The sequence below is a fragment of the Elephas maximus genome, chromosome 3 (assembly GCF_024166365.1).
Source record: "Elephas maximus indicus isolate mEleMax1 chromosome 3, mEleMax1 primary haplotype, whole genome shotgun sequence".
NCBI classification, from domain to species: domain Eukaryota; kingdom Metazoa; phylum Chordata; class Mammalia; order Proboscidea; family Elephantidae; genus Elephas; species Elephas maximus.
Window position 1 is genome coordinate 843,118 of NC_064821.1, and position 16,174 is coordinate 859,291.

The following is a 16,174-nucleotide window of genomic DNA, read 5'->3' on the forward strand; positions in this document are numbered from 1 at the left end:
GCTTTTCTGGTTCTAATCCATACGCCTTCTGGGCTATGCAAGAAATCTGAAGCCCCTGAGCTGATAAGCCACCCACATCCATGAACACGTGCGAGCCCTGACAATGCCCAACCGGGCCCTGCCTGAGCGCCCCACCACCCACCTCTTGGAGCCACCCCATGGGGGCCGGGGGGAGAGAGCACTGACCTTGTTGTCATGGGTGGATGAGGTGGTGCTCACGTCCCAGATGGTGGGCACCTGGCTGAGGCTGTCGGCCGGTGGGAAGTCGGGCGTGTCTGCGATGTCCGACAGGGAGTCCACGGATGAGGATAAGTTGGAGATGTCGTCGAAATTCAATGAGTCCTGGAAGACGGGCTGGTGAGGCGGCGGGCGGACACCCACGTTTGGCCCCCAAGTGGGGACGCTGCCTGCCAGCAGCACAGTGTTTTGTGACACCTTTAACTTCAAAAGCTTTTTTAACTTCAAAAGATATTCGGTCACTTCAATTTCCTTGGTTACTAGGGGGAGTTCCTGGGTGGTGCAAGCGGTGAACACGTTCAGCTGCTAACTGAAAAGCTGGAGGCTCAAGTCCACCCAAAGGAGCCTTGGAAGAAAGGTCTGGCTATCTACTTTGGAAAGATCAGCCACTGAAAACCCCGCGGAGCACAGTTCAACTCGGACACACGTGGGGTCACCATGAGCTGGAGTTGACTCGATGGTAACTAGTTAGTTAGGTTGGTTATAAAGGATAATCACTCATGGTTGTAGGACAGTAGGCCCAAAGACGTCCACACCCTGATCCCTGAAGCCTGGGATCTCACAGGGTTAAGGGACTCTGCAGATGGATGAAATGAAGGCTCTTGAGATGGGAGATGATCCTGGATCACCCAGGTGACCCATGTGATCACAGGGTCCTCATCAGAGGAAGGCAGGAGGGTCAGAGTCAGAGGAGATGTGAGGACGGAAGCAGAGAGAGAGAGAGACAGGCTGGAAGATGGTCTCTGTTGGCTCTGAAGGCGCATGAAGGGGCCGTGGGCCAAGGAACGCGGGGCCTCTAGAAGCTGGAAAAGGCCAGGAGACGATTCTCCTCTGTGGCCTCTAGAAGGAACCAGCCGACACCCAGATTTCAACTCTGACACCCAGATTTCAGCCCCACGAGACCTATTCTGGGCTTCTAGTCTCCAGGACCGAAAGGGAAAAAAACTTGAGTTGTTCTAAGCCACTCAGCTGGTGTTGGTTGTCACAAGGGCCACAGGAGAAGCATGCACTGAGGGGGGTCTGCGTGGGACCTGGGAGGATGTGGGCACCTCAGCTGGGAGGGGCCTGGATGGTGTGGAGGTGGGACAGCTGTGCCGAATCCCACCCGCCCTCCCCTCAGGCCTGTGGAGTGGGGCGATCTCAGGATGTGCGGGTCAGGAGGGTGAATCCAGAGAGCAGGGCTTCTTTCTAGGGTGACGGAATGTTCTGAAATCAGGGCTGATGGCTGCACAGCTCTGTGAACATACTAAGAACCACTGAATCGTGCACTTTAAATGGGTGAATTATAACTCAATAAAGTTGTTAACAAAAGGAAGAGAGAAAGAAAGAGAAAGAGACTGAGGAAGCCAGCACCGAGGCTGGACGACTGGGTGGATGTGGAATCTAGAAGAGGCAGGGGAGCAAGGGCAGGGGGCAGGGAGCAGAGGGGATGGGGAGAGAGGGGACAGGGGTGGAGGGACGGGGGCGGAGGTGACAGGGTGGAGGGGACGGCACTGGAGGGACGGGGTGGAGGGGACAGGGTAGAGGGGATGGGGTAGAGGGGACGGGGTGGAGGGACAGGGGCGGAGGGCCGGGGTGGAGGGGCCGGGGTGGGGGGCAGCTGCCAGCCAGCAGTGGGGGAGCTGCTGAGGAGCTCTGAGGCGACAGCAGCAGGATCGGGGTGGAGGGGCCGGGGTGGAGGGGACACGGGCGGAGGGGCCGTGGTGGGGGCGGCTGCCAGCCGACGGCAGGGGAGCTGCTGAGGGGCTCTGAGGCGACAGCGGCAGGATCCCTGCATTTGTCAGATTCACCACGCCTGCACGTACCCCTGAAAAGGTGACACTTTTTTCTTCTTAATTGTGGTTTCAGTGAAATTTTACGCTTCAAGTCAGTTTCTCATATAAAAATTTACAAACACATTGTTACGTGGCCCTAGCTGCTCTCCCTGTAATGTGACAGTATGCTCCTCCTCCCCACTGGGTTTCCTGTGTCCCTTCAGCCAGCTCCTGTTCCCCTCCCCCTCCACCAGGTCCACAGAGCAGCGGCCCAGTTAGTCTCCCGTGTCCACCTGAGCTATGAAGCACACTCTTCACGAGTATCATTTATGTCTTATAGTCCAGGCCAATCTTTGTCTGAAGAGTTGGCTTCAGGAATGGTTTTAGTTTCGGGCTAACTGACAGTCCAGGGGCCATATCTTCCAGGGTCCCTCTGGTCTCAGTCAGACCATTAAGTCTGGTTTGAAAAGGTGACATTTATGTGCTTAAATTACCAATCACTAAGTAAAAATTCCCCCACGTGTCTGTCAGTTTGTCGTACTGTGGGGGCTTGTGTGTTGCTATGATCCTGGAAGCTATGCCACCGGTATTCAGATACCAGCAGGGTCACTCATGGAGGACAGGTTTCAGCTGAGCTTCCAGACTCAGACAGACTAGGAAGAAGGACCCTGCAGTCTACTTCTGAAAAGCATTAGCCAGTGAAAACCTTATGAATAGCAGCGGAACACTGTCTGATATAGTGCTGGAAGATGAGCCCCCCAGGCTGGAAGGCACTCAAAAGATGACTGGGGAAGAGCTGCCTCCTCAGATTAGAGTCAACCTTAATGACGTAGGTGGAGTAAAGCTTCTGGGACCTTCATTCGCTGATGTGGCACAACTCAAAATGAGAAGAAACAGCTGCAGACATCCATTAATAATCGCAACCTGGAATGTATGAAGTATGAATCTAGGAAAATCGGAGATCATCAAAAATGAAACGGAACGCATAAGGATTGATATCCTAGGCAACAGTGAGCTGAAATGGACTGGTATTGGCCATTTTGAATGAGACAATCACATGGTCTACTACGCCAGGAATGAAAACTTGAAGAGGAATGGTGTTGCGTTTATCATCAAAAAGAACATTCCAAGATCCATCCTGAAGTATGACGCTGTCAGTGATAGGATAACAGCCATATGCCTACAAAGACCAGTTAATATGACTATTACTCAAATTTACACACCAACCACTGAGGCCAAAGTAGAAGAAACTGAAGATTTTTGTCAGTTTCTGCAGTCTGAAATTGATCAAATGAGCAATCAGGATGCACTAATAGTTACTGGTGATTGGAATGCAAAAGCTGGAAACAAACAAGAAGGATCTGTAGTTGGAAAATATGGCCTTGGTGATAGAAATGAGATCGCATGATTGAATTTTGCCAAGACCAATGACTCTCCACTACAAATACCACTTTTTCACCAACATAAACGGTGACTATACACATAGACCTCACCAGACAGAATACACAGGAATCAAATGAACTACATCTGTAGAAAGAGACAATGGAAAAGCTCAATATCATCAGTCAGAACAAGGCCAGGGGCTGACTGTGGAAGAGACCATCAACTACTCATATGCCAATTCAAGTTGAAACTGAAGAAAATTAAAGCAAGTCCATGAGAGCCAAAGTATGACCTTGAGTATATCCCACCTGAATTTACAGACCATTTCAGGAATAGATTTGATGTACTGAATGCTAACGACCAAAGACGAGACAAGCTGTGGGATGACATCAAGGACATCATACATGAAGAAAGCAAGAGGTCATGGAAAAGACAGGAAAGAAAGAAAAGACCAGAGGAGACTCTGAAACTTGCTCATGAATGTCACACAGCTAAATCAAAAGGAAGAAATGAAGTAAAAGAACCGAACAGAAGATTTCAAAGGGTGGCTCAAGAAGACAAAATGAAGTTTTACAATTACATGTGCAAAGAGTTAGAGATAGAAAACCAAAAGGGAAGAACACACTCAGCATTTCTCAAGCTGAAAGAACTGAAGAAAAAATTCAAAGCCTTGAGTTGCAATACTGAAGGATTCTAAGGGCAAGATGCTGAATGACAAAGGAAGCATCAAAAGAAGATGGAAGGAGCACACAGACTCACTATACCAAAAAAAATTAGTTGATGTTCAGCCATTTCAAGAGGTGGCATATGATTGGGAACCAATGGTACTAAGGGAAGAAGTCCAAGCTGCACTGAAGGCACTGGTGAAAAACGAATCTCCAGGAATTGACAGAACACCAATTGAGATATTTCGACAAACGGATGCAGCGCTACAAGTGCTCACTCATCTATGCCAAGAAATTTGGAAGAGAGCTACCCGGCCAACCAAATGGAAGAGATTCATATCTATGCCTTTTCTCAAGAAAGGTGATTCAACCGAATATGGAAATTATTGAACAATAATTTTTTTTTATCATTAACACCACAGGCAAGTAAAATTTTGCTGAAGATCATTCAAAAGCGGCTGCAGCAGTGTATTGGCAGGGACTGCCAGAAATTCAAGGCGGATTCAGAAGAGGACATGGAACCAGGGATATCATTGCTGATGTCAGATGGATCCTGGCTGAAAGCAGAGAATACCAGAAGGATGTTTACCTGTGTTTTATTGACTGTGGAAAGGCCTTCGACTGTGTGGATCATAACAAATTATGGGTAACATCGCGGAGAATGGGAATTCCGGGACACTGAATAGTGCTCATGAGGAATCTGTACATGGATCAAGTGGCAGTCATGCAAACAGAACAAGGGGATACTGCATGGTTTAAAGTCAGGAAAAGTGTGCTTCAGGGTTGTATCCTTTCACCATACCTATTCAATCTGTATGCTGAACAAAAAATCCGAGAAACTGGACTATACGAAGAAGAACGGGGCATCAGGATTAGAGGAAGACTCATTAATGACCTGCGTTAGGCAGATGACACAACCTTGCTTGCTGAAAGTGACGAGGAGTTGAAGCACTTTCTTATGAAGATCAAAGACCACAGCCTTCAGTATGGATTGCACCTCAACATAAGGAAAACAAAACTCCTCAACGGGACCAATGAGCAACATCATGATAAACGAAGAAAAGATTGAAGTTGTCAAGGATGTCATTTTACTTGGATCCACAATCAACACCCATGGAAGCAGCAGTCAAGAAATCAAAAGACGCGTTGCACTGGGCAAGTCTGCTGAAAAAGAGCTCTTGAAAGTGTTGAAAAGCAAAGATGTCACCTTGAGGACTAAGGTGTGCCTGACCCAAGCCAAGGTGTTTTCAATCACCTCCTATGAATGTGAAAGCTGGACAATGAATAAGGAAGAAGAACTGACACCTCTGAATTGTGGTGCTGGTGAGGATTACTGAACACACTGTGGACTCTGGGAAAAACGAACACATCTCTCTTCGAGGAAGTACAGCCAGAGTGCTCCTTAAGAAGAAGGGGTGGCGAGGCTGCGTCTCACGTACTGTGGACATGTTGTCAGGAGGGATCAGTCCCTGGAGAAGGACATCATGCTTGGTAAAGTAGAAGGTCAGCCAAAAAGAGGAAGACCCTCAACGAGGTGGACTGACACAGTGGCTGCAACGATGGGCTCTAGCATAACAACTGTGAGGGCGGTGCAGGACCAGGCAGTGTTTCATTCTGTTGTGCACAGGGTTGCTGTGAGTCGGAGCCGACTTGACAGCACCTAACAACAACAACAAGGTCAAAATTTAAGAAACAATCAAACAACCTAACAAAAAGACAAACAACCCAGTCAAAAAATGGGCAAAGGACTTAAACAGACATTTTACCAAAGAGGATATTCAAATGGCCAACGAGCACATGAAAAGACGCTGGCCATCATTAGCCATTCCAAACCCAAACTCACTGCCGTCCAGTAGATTCTGACTCATAGCAAACCTAGGGGACAAAGGAGAACTGCCCCACAGGGTTTCCAAGGCTGTCAATCTTTAGAGAAGCAGATTGCCACATCCTTCTCCCGTGGAGCAGCTGGGGGGTTCAAACTGCTGACCTTTCAGTTAGCAGTCGAGCATTTAACAACTGCACCACCAGCGCTCTACTCGTTGGCCATTAGGGATATGCAAATCGAAACCACAATGAGACTCCACCTCAGCCCCTCTGTAACGGCAATGATCAATGAAACAAGTGTTGGCCAGGTCATGGAGAAACAGGCACCCTCGTCCATTGCTGGCAGGAATGTAAAATGGTGCAGCTGCCGTGGAAAACGGTCTGGCAGATCCTCAAAAAGCTGGCCACAGAAACACCATATAACCCAGCAATCCCAATCCTAGGTATAGACCCAGAAGACGTGAAAGCAGGAACGCAAACAAAACCTGTACACCGATGATCACTGCAACACTTTCCACATGAGCCGAAAGGTGTAAACAACCACAACATTCATCAACAGATGATGGACAGACAAACCTACAGGTCTCTACTCGACAGGAGCAAAATGGTAGGAAGGTAACCAGAAGTTCAGAGAAAAAACAAGTCCACAGGAGCCACAACTTCATCTGCCCTGAGACCAGAAGAACTGGATGGTGCCCGGCTACCACCGCTGACTATTCTGACCGGGATCACAATAGGCGGTCCCGGACAGAGTGGGAGAAAAATGTGGAGCAGAACTTGAATTATTATTAAAAAAAAAAAAAAAAAAAAAGCCAGACAAACTGGAACAGTAGAGAACAGAGGACTTCCTGAGACTATCACCCTGAGACACTCTTTAAACCTAGACCTGAGCCTATCCCGAGATCATCTTTTAGCGAAATAGCAGAAACCAAAACCCGCTGCCGTTGAGTCGATTCTGACTCATAGCGACCCTACAGGAGAGAGGAGAACTGCCCCATAGAGTTTCCAAGGAGCGCCTGGTGTATTTGAACTGCCGACCTCTTGGTTAGGAGCCGTAGCACTATGCCACCGGGGTTTCAGCGGCACACAAATGATGCTAACTGTAAGATCCAAACCGGGTTTAAAAGCCATCTGTGTGTGAGACTAGAAGGTCAACAATCACCCAAAAGCAAAGATGACGGGGCAGGGAAACTAGAGTCCTGGAGACAGAACAAAACTAAGGAGAATGTTGACACATTGTGATAAATATAACTAATGTCACTGGACAATTTGTGCAGAAATTGTCAGATGGGGACCTAACTTGCTGTGTAAACTTTCACCAAAAGCTCAGTAAAATGTTATTAAAACAAAGAACAAACGAAGAGATGATGCATAAACCCAGTGGGGTATACCCACACACTGAGATACTGCTCGGCGATGAAAAGAAATGTGTTCTGATGACACGAGCCTTGTGTGAGCCTTGAAAACATCATGCCGAACCAAGTCAGTCAGTGGTGAAAGGACACTTTCGCTTTTATGAAATAAGCTAATATCTAGAAACTGAAGATTACTGGTGGTTAGCAGGAGTGGGAGGGAGGGGAAGGGGGAGTTTTTGCTTAGGGGCACTGAGTGCATGTTAATGGGGGGGGATGTCTGGAAAAGGACGGGGAGAATGTCTGCACAACCTGAAGAATGTAACCAATGTCACCGAATTATCTGTGCAGAGATTGTTGAACTGGCACATGTCTTGTTGTTGTATATTTTCGCCGCAATTGAAAAAAAAAAGAAGAGAAACCATCGATGGGGGGAGGCGTCACTGAGCCCCCTGAGCCAGTCCTGTCGGGAATTCCAGGGCAGGGTGACTCAGATGGGAGATGAGTGGACAGGTCAGCCGGCCAGACCGGTTCTGACAACCATACGCCTCCCCCATGGCCATCCCCAGCCTAGGCCCTCGAGGTGTCAGGGGGCAGACCCAAGCCCTCCTGCTCCAGGAGGACCCGGCTCTGGACTTGCTCAGCCCACATTTGAGGGGCAGGAGCAAAAACCTCTCAGGCTCCTTCTGGAGGCGGTAGGGGCAGGGGAAGGTTTGTAAAAGGTTCCAGGGCCTCCGGGAGTGGGGAGGGGGACACTAGCAGCTGCGAGCCCTTAGGAATGGGACACTCCAGAAGTCACCCATTTTTGCTATCCTCTCCCTAGGGCCACGTGTGACTGTGCCTGCCCCGCCGTGGCAGCACGTGGGGGGCATATTCCATTTTCAAAAGCGGAGATGAGGGATGAGGGGCCGGCACCTGCTGTGAGGGGGCTTTCAAGACCCCTCCTTACCAAGAGGGTGGAGCAAAGGGCAGGGCCAGAGGTGAGAGTGCATCGCCCCCCCGCCGGCAAGGTGGCCAAACATGGTGACGTCCCTCCAAAGAGCACAGCGTGGAAAGAGGGAAGAGACACCTGACGATACACCTCAGCCAGGTGAGCAAGGTCAACGTCACAGTAACGTGTCAGGAGGACAGTTCACAGCCTGATGTGATAGGGTGGGGAGGGCATCTCACCCCTGAGTTCTTTTCCCAAAACCCACCACCCCACTAAACCATGAGGGAAACACCAGACACACCCAATCGAGGGGCCTCCCACAAAACTCCTGAGCAGCACCCCTCAAAATCGTCAGGGTCTCAAAAACAGGGAAAGTCTTAGAAACCGTCACTGCCCAGTGGAGCCTGAGAGGTAAAGTAAACAAGACGTGAGAGAAAAACTGAGGCAATCCAAACAAATATGGTTCTCAGCTAATGACGGTGTATCCACATTGCTGGCTGATTATGACGGTGTCGCAACAATCTGTCTTGGAGGAAGTATGGCCAGAGTACTCCTTAGAAGCCAGGATGGCCCAACGTTGTCTCACATTTCTGGACATGTTATCAGGAAGGACCAGTCCGTGGAGAAGGACATCATGCTTGGTAAGGTAGAGGGTCAGCAAAAAAGAGGAAGACCCTCAACGAGATGGGTTGATGCAGCGACTGTTAACAATGGGCTCAAACACAGCAACAATTGTGAGGATGGCAGAGGACCGGGCAGCGTTTCATTCCGTTGTACGTGGGGTCGCTGTGAGTTAGAAACGACTCCACAGCCCATAACAACAACATGGCACCAATATAACTGATGTTAACAACAGGGGAACTGGGGAAGGTTTTGAGACTCTACACCATCTGTGACTCCAAAGCTGTTCTAATAAAGTCTACTAAAACCCAAGTGCTCACCGGACAGCACCCAACCTCCCCTTCCTAGACACTGTCTCCTGCTAAGGCACCCCCACCCTCCCGTCCCCACCCAGAGCAGAAGACCAGGCAGGACAGAGGGAGGGGCCTCACTGAGGTGTGGGGCCACGGCCCTGGCAGGGAGCAGGGCGTGGGCCTCCCAAGCTCCACCGTCTGGACCCTGCTCATGCAGGGTAGGCACCCACCTGTTGCAGCTGAGTCAATTCTGACCCATAGCGACCCTATGGGACAGAGTAGAACTGCCCCATAGGGTTTCCAAGCAGCACCTGGTGGATTCAAACTGCCGACCTTTTGGTTAGCAGCTGAGCTTTTAACCAGTGTGCCACCCAAGGTTGCCTAAATGGGGGCAAGAGCAGAACCCTCCCCAGGGAGGCCCTGCCCCTGCCCATGTGTCAGGACGTGACTCCCAGCAGCTCCCCCAACCTCGAACCCCAGAATCTGACACAGAACCAGACCCAAGTCAATGGAACCCCAGCATCTCCTCCTGCCCCTCCCACCCTCCTCATCAGCCCCAGGCAGGGAGGAAGCCTGGTGGCCACACCTGAAAACTTGAGAACAAGGGTAGGGAGGCAGGATGGGGTGGGGCCGGGGGCAGGACCCGGCTCTGGCCCCTCCCAGGGGGTGGGGACTCAGCTCTGTGGGACACGGCAGACTGGGGACACACCCCCTCACGCGGCCCCCTCCGGACTGGCCTGCCCTGGACAGGGGCCCCGCTGGGAGGGCATGTGACCGTAGTCACTGGAGGAACTCTGCACAGGCCAGGGTCCGTGTTGTGGGGGAAGGGTCTGCCCAGCCAGAGCCGAGCCCAAAGCCACGCCCCCGCCCTATCCCTGGCTTGCAAAGCCCCACAAACAGCTCCGTGTGAGGTTTCAGGGGAGATAAGGATGTCGCAGCGTGGACGCCCCAGAACCCACAAATGCCCCAGTTGGCGACCCACCTCCAGCCACCCCTTGTGACCACGGGTGCTCAGACCGACACCCTCGTTCCCCTAAGACTCCCCACCATTCAGCCACAAGCCTGAGGCAACTGATCCACCCCCAAGTCCTCAAATTTCTCCTGGAACATCCCGGCAGGGTCGCTCCGGCTGCCTGAAGGAGCAGGGTGGGAGCTTTCTGGGGATTCCCGCGGTGGCTAGTTGAGGAGGGCGTAGGGGTAGCTCTCCCCATCCTCTCCTCCCGTCCGGTCCCCGTCCCGGCCGCCCCCTCCTCTTCCTGGCTGCCCCCTCCCCATCCCTGCCAGGAGAAGCGCACTGAGCCAGTGGCCCGCTTACCTGGCCGAGCGCAGAGAAGCGCAGCCAGAGCCGCAGCCGGGACATGGCGCGGAGCTGGCCCGGGAGGTGCCGCGGCTCCGCATGACCCCGCGCGGTCCGGGCTCGGCAGCCGCCGCGGGCGGGTTAGTCACAGGCCGACTTCCTCCGCCGGCGGCTGACTGTCGGGAAATGATGCGGCCGGGCCGATTACCGGCAGCGCCCGGCCTTACTGGACGGGGCGGCTCCAGCGGCTGGCAGCGCGGGGCGCCATACCGGGCGGGGCACTACCCAACCCAGGTCCCGCCTCTGCCGAGTGCACAGGCCCTCCTGGCCCTGGCATCAGTTTCCCCCGCCAGCTTACGCTGTGCGTTCTGTCCCCAGCGCCACCCCCAGAGCAGCTCCCGGCCGCCCAGACCCCGGCCGCCCAGACCCCAACTCTGAGGACCAGCGCTACACGAGGGAAGCTGCGGCTTGGCGAGGGGTCCGGGGGTCTCTCAAGCCCTCGTTCCATCCCCCACCATGAGCCCCTTCACCACCCACCATCCACTGAGGGTTTGCTGGAGTGGGGAATCAACCCTCTGTCATCCCCACAACCTGGCTGGGCACCCTTGTCCCAGAAATGGTGTTTTGTTCAGTAGAAAACAAGAGAAAGGACCATCTGTCGTGGCTTTGCCAGTGGACTCCCAGCGTGGGAGCCTCGGGTGCCCTTGCTGTGCAGGCCTGGGGGTGGGGCATGAAGGGCGGGACTCTGGCCTTTTGGTAAGTCAGGGGCACAGGCTGTCCTGCAGACTCCCACCAGCCTGTGCTGAGTAGGGCCTGGAAGCTCCCCTCCCAAGCTTTGGAGCCTTGAGTCACCATGTCTGATGGTCCCCCAGGACTGGTGACGTTACCAGGGGCAGAGACATAAATAATGCCATGTTGGCTGAGGGAGACCTGCTGCTCATGTTACTATCAACCACGACCCAACCCTGGGGGCCACTGGGGGGCTGCCAGAGCCTATGCAAAGGAGCCAGTGGGGAAGGGCAGCTGGGCACAGGCCACAGTGACCTGGAGGAAACTGCACCTCAAGACCCTGTGCACGCCCCCTGGTCCTCTGGAGCAAGGCGGGGCAGGAGGGCACCCCTACCCATCTCACTGCAGCTGGCGGGCGGGGCTGCCTGTGCTAACCCAACAGCAATGGCGGCAGAGCTGACATTGGAACCCAGCCCACGTGGCTCTCCCACTCCTGGACCCCGACATCCTGAACTGTGACCAAGCCCCCTCACCTAACAGAGCACCTGGGTAGCATCTACTCTGGAAACTGCTGAGCACAGACCACAATCCCCAGACACTTGTCCACCATGATGGCCCCTCCACCTCCCAGCCTGCTCCCCACCCACAGCCGGAGTGGGCAATATACCCTAACGACCCCAGCAGGGCCAGGCTTAACACCCTGCAGGTAGGCAGGAAAGAAGGGGCACAAATGGCCAATCAGCACATGAAAGAGTTGTTAGCCTCCAGGGAGATGAAGCTCAGTACCACAGGGAGACACTTCAACCCATGAGCATGGCTACCACAAAAAAGACAATCACAAGGCGGACCAGAATGTGGGGAAACTGGACCCACATGCATGGCTGGTGGGAGTGTGAGATGGGGCTACTCCTCAAAAGGCGAAACAGAGTCACCGTACCACCCAGCAATGCCACTCCTAGGTGTCTAAAACCAAAAACCAAACTCAGTGCCATCAAGTCGATTCCGACTCACAGCGACCCTATAGGTGTCTGCCCAAAAGAAATGAAAACACGTCCACACAGACACCTGTGCGCACACATTCACAACAGCCAGCGGGTGGAGACCCAAGTGTCCATCAGCGGATGAGTGGATAAACAAAACGTGGTTTGTCCACACAACAGAGTATTATTCAATGATACAGAGAAATGCGGGTGTGACCCATGCAAGGGCACGGATGAACCTCTAAAAAGCCAAACACAAAAGAACTAATACTGATTGTATGATCCCACTTACATAAAATATCTGCAAAAGGCAAATGCGTACACACAGAAGGCAGATCTGTGGATACTGGCGGCTGGGGGAGTTTCCTGGAATGGGGTTGACTACTACTCAGTACAGGGGCTTCTTCCTGAGGTGACGAAAATGTTCTGAATTTGGTGTGGTGATGGTTGCACAGCTCTGCGAACATGCTACACCCTCTGACTTGCACACTTTCAATGGGTGAGTTGTATGGTATGTGGGATATGTCTCAACCTAAAAAAAAGACTTAGCAGGAAATTGAAGCATAAAGAAGACACAAGGGCACACGGCACGGAACTTTAATGTAAGATTCACAGGACACAACGCTCGCTGTCAGACTACCCCAAGTCCCTAAACTCCCTTGGGGTCTCCCCTTATCCTCTCTGCAGATGATTCGCTGGCTGGTGAAGCAGCCCTGAGCAAGCGCAAGGGAAGACTCCTGAGAGGAGACACAGAATGTTCCGGAGTGTGGGCTGGGGTCCAAGGATAGGGAACGGAGTTTCCGCAAGGGAGAGGCGGGTCCTGCAGGGAGAGGTGTCCTGTGGGCTCAGGAGTCTCCCTGGGGTGTCCCAGCACTCCAGCTGCCCTGCACCATCCCCAATGATGCCCCTCGGGTGGATGTCTCGTTCTGGGCTCGGCCAGCATGTGAGGATAGGGGCTGCAGCTGCCTGGGGTTCCTGGGACAGGCCCCTCTGGCTGCTGGGGAAAAGTGGGCTCAGGGCTGGAAGGGCTGCGGTGCCCAGGAGAGGCAGCAGGAAGGGCAGAGAAGCGTGAGGGGGGGAGAGGAGTCGAAGGGTGCCGAGGACGCCGGGGAAGGGCAGGAGCACATTCAGGGGAGACCATTCTGGAAACAGAGGGCAACGAAGAAAGGACAGGGCAGGGGGGAGGAGAGGTCGTAGCTGGAGGCAAGACATCTTATCACCAGCACCCGGTGGGTCTCTGTGGTCAGGAGCTGGGTGTTCACCAGGCAGCGGGGTGGGCGGGCGCTGCTTTCGTGCCCCCGAGGTGGGGATGGAACCGAGGGAAGGCCAGTGCAGTGGTGCTGGCTGCGTGCCGTGGCCACCCCCCATGTGTGGCAAGGGCTACAGGGGTCTCTAGGGTGGGGGCCCTGGCTGGCGGGTCCCAGGGTGACCTCTGGTCATGCTCACGAGGCTGGGTGTGGTACAGGGACGGGTGTCTGTCACGTGGCAGTGGGGCCAAGGATGGCCCTGAACCAGGTCTGATGTGGCTCCCTGCTCACAGCTGCCTGCCAGGCCGCTGACCCTCTCTCTCCGGTTCTGGGGCTGCCTGGCCACCCTGTCCCTCATTCCTTCTTTATCCCTCTCTGACGGATCCTCTGTCAACACCAAGTGCTTGCTGTGTGCCGGCTCCGGGGCCCAGCTGAGCAGGCCCTCACCATTGTGGCCTGAGGCAGGGATGGGGGTATGTGTTCAGTCTTCTGGAGGATGGGATGAAATGGAGACAATTAGAGAAGCTTCCAGGGGCAGCCTCTCAGTCAGTGGGTTTCCAGGCAGATGGACACCAGGAGCAGAGGCAGAGGCCCAAGGTACCGGGAGTGGGGTGGGACCAGCGGCGGGGGTGGATGGGAGAAGGCTGCCTGGAGCAGGCCTGGGTGTGAGAAGGCCCCCAGAGAGCCTGCTGCCTGGTCACTGTGCTGGAGCTGGCCTGGCACTGCCTCAATGGCCACCATGCTGCCCCAACCTCGTCAGCCAGGAGGGGCTACGGCTCTGCTCCTGCAGCCGCCCTGTGACCACAGCTGTCTGCAGGACCCTGCTGTCCAAGAACTTGTGTGCGCTGCTGCCCCCAGCCCCTTCCCCGCCTACCACCCCCTCTGCTCTCTGCCCAGACCAGGGGCAGAAGGCGGGCCTTCTTGCCGAGGACCACAGGGCTTCCTGTAAGAAGACCTTTGTCTCCCCCTTTTTTTGCTGAATGCCAGTAACTGCTCAAGCATGGTGGAGGGCGGGCCGGCCCTCTGATCCCTTGCAATCCACTCTCGGCACAATCAATGTGCGTGCCCATGTGTGCAGAGCAGGCTGCATCTGCAAAGCACTCTACCGAGCCGTGATCTCATCCTGGCTTCCCAGAAGGCCGGTGGGCAGCGGACGGGGTGGCCCCTCCTTGGGGTGGTGTCTGTAGCTCAGAGAAGCGGAGGGGCGACCAGAGCCACCCTCAAAACAACACCCTGCCCCACACCTGTGGCCCCACCTCTGTGGAGCGCACTGTGGCACACATTCGGGGGGTGGTGGCGTCCTGTTTACAGCCAGGCACTGTGGCGGTGACGCACAGACATAGGGACCTGGACAGGGGCCCCCAGCCACTGCCCGGCACTAGAGCCCTCTGGTCCTAGGTTCAGGGGACTGTGACTTATCCAGGTTTCCAGGCAGCCAGGTGTGTTCAGCGCATTCAGTGACCCCGAGAGGCAGGCGTGACCCCTTAGGTGACCCCCAGCAGCACTGCCAGCTGAGCCAGAATCTGAGGCTCCAACCCTGGTGTTCTAAGCCCCTGGCTGGGAAGTATGCCCAAGGGAAGCCATCCTCAACCTGCCTCAACTGCCCTCCCTGGGTCTCCATGGACTCAGGTGCAGGTTTGAGGGGAGGGACCCAATGCTCTGACTCAGCAGAGGTGACAAGAGAAGCAGAAAGCTTCAGAGAGCGCAGCTGGGGCCTAGACCAACCATGGGCTTGGGACCCTCACAAAGGAGGTGGGGACAGGGGCTGCGGGCCCTCATGAACTAACTGCTTGCTCCCTGCCCCAAAGGGAAGCCAGTACAATGTGGTAAGAAAGCTCTGCTTTCCCCTATAGGCAACACGCTTACACTGTTCATCTGCTTCATTTTTTGCTTTGGCTGCCGGGAAACTCAAGGTTGAGCTGAGCTACCATGCAGACTGTTACGGCCTTCAGATTTATCGTCACTCCTCACCCCAACCCAGTTCTGGGTGCTCTCTTCCAATCCCTCCTGATTTACATAACAGTCGGAGCACTTTCAGAGTATACGTGCTCCAGAGGTCACGTGAGGGCTTCGCACACTGCACGAGCTTCTGCTTGCCCCTACAATAGAGCACTACAAATTTCGTGGCTCAAAACAATGCGTTTATTCTCTCACAATTCTGGAGAAATCTGAAACGGGTTGGCAAAGCTCTGTGTTCCTCCAGAGACTTCAGGGAGAATCCGTTACCCGCCTTTTCCAGCTTCTAGGGGCCCTACGTTCTTTGGCTCGTGGCCTCTTCCTGTGTCTTCAGAGCCAGAAGCGAGCATCTTCCAGTCTCTCTCCTTCCGTCCTCACATCTCCTCCTCTGACTCTGACCCTCCTGCCTCCCTGTGATGAGGACCCCGTGAGCACATGGGCCCCCCGGGTGATCCAGGATCACTCCCGTCTCAAGACCCTTCACGTCATCCATCTGCAAAGTCCCTTTACCACATTAGGCACCTTGTTCCCAAGACAAGGATAGGGATGTCTTCAGACCGTCACTGTGCCAGCTGCACGTGGCCAAGCCAAATAATCCAGAAAGTGACCCCGTCTGAAGCTAAGGGAAAGGGCTCTGTGGGGTACCGGCAGGCTAGTGCCAGCTTGGGTCTGGACTCATCCCGAGCTACCTGGACCCCACGGCATGGGCCATGGGGAGGCCCGGGCCCTCCTCTGCTCAGTGTTTGTGTCCATCTGTCAGGCCTCACACTTGGCGCTGGCACAGGACGTCACTTGCAGATGACCTTGTGGTTCTAGGAGAGAGGCCTGGCCCTCTTGGTCCAGAGCGAGGCGGTGAGGGTGAGGCAGGGAAGCCACACGGGTACCGGGTACTAGGTAAGTGCCTG

General features: G+C 54.2%; 1 protein-coding gene across 4 annotated transcripts in view; it reads right to left on the reverse strand.

Annotated features, from left to right (window-relative positions):
* SBNO2 (strawberry notch homolog 2) overlaps positions 1-16,174 on the reverse strand; it is a 64,868-nt gene that overhangs the window by 19,288 nt on the left and 29,406 nt on the right. For 3 of the 4 annotated variants that reach the window (XM_049876114.1, XM_049876113.1, XM_049876112.1), the window contains one exon: positions 187-342. In XM_049876114.1, coding sequence (XP_049732071.1) covers positions 187-342 — 156 coding nt within the window. Of the gene's footprint in view, positions 1-186; positions 343-10,375; positions 15,589-16,174 lie in introns of those variants that run through there. The other variant, XM_049876115.1, reaches the window with a different exon arrangement.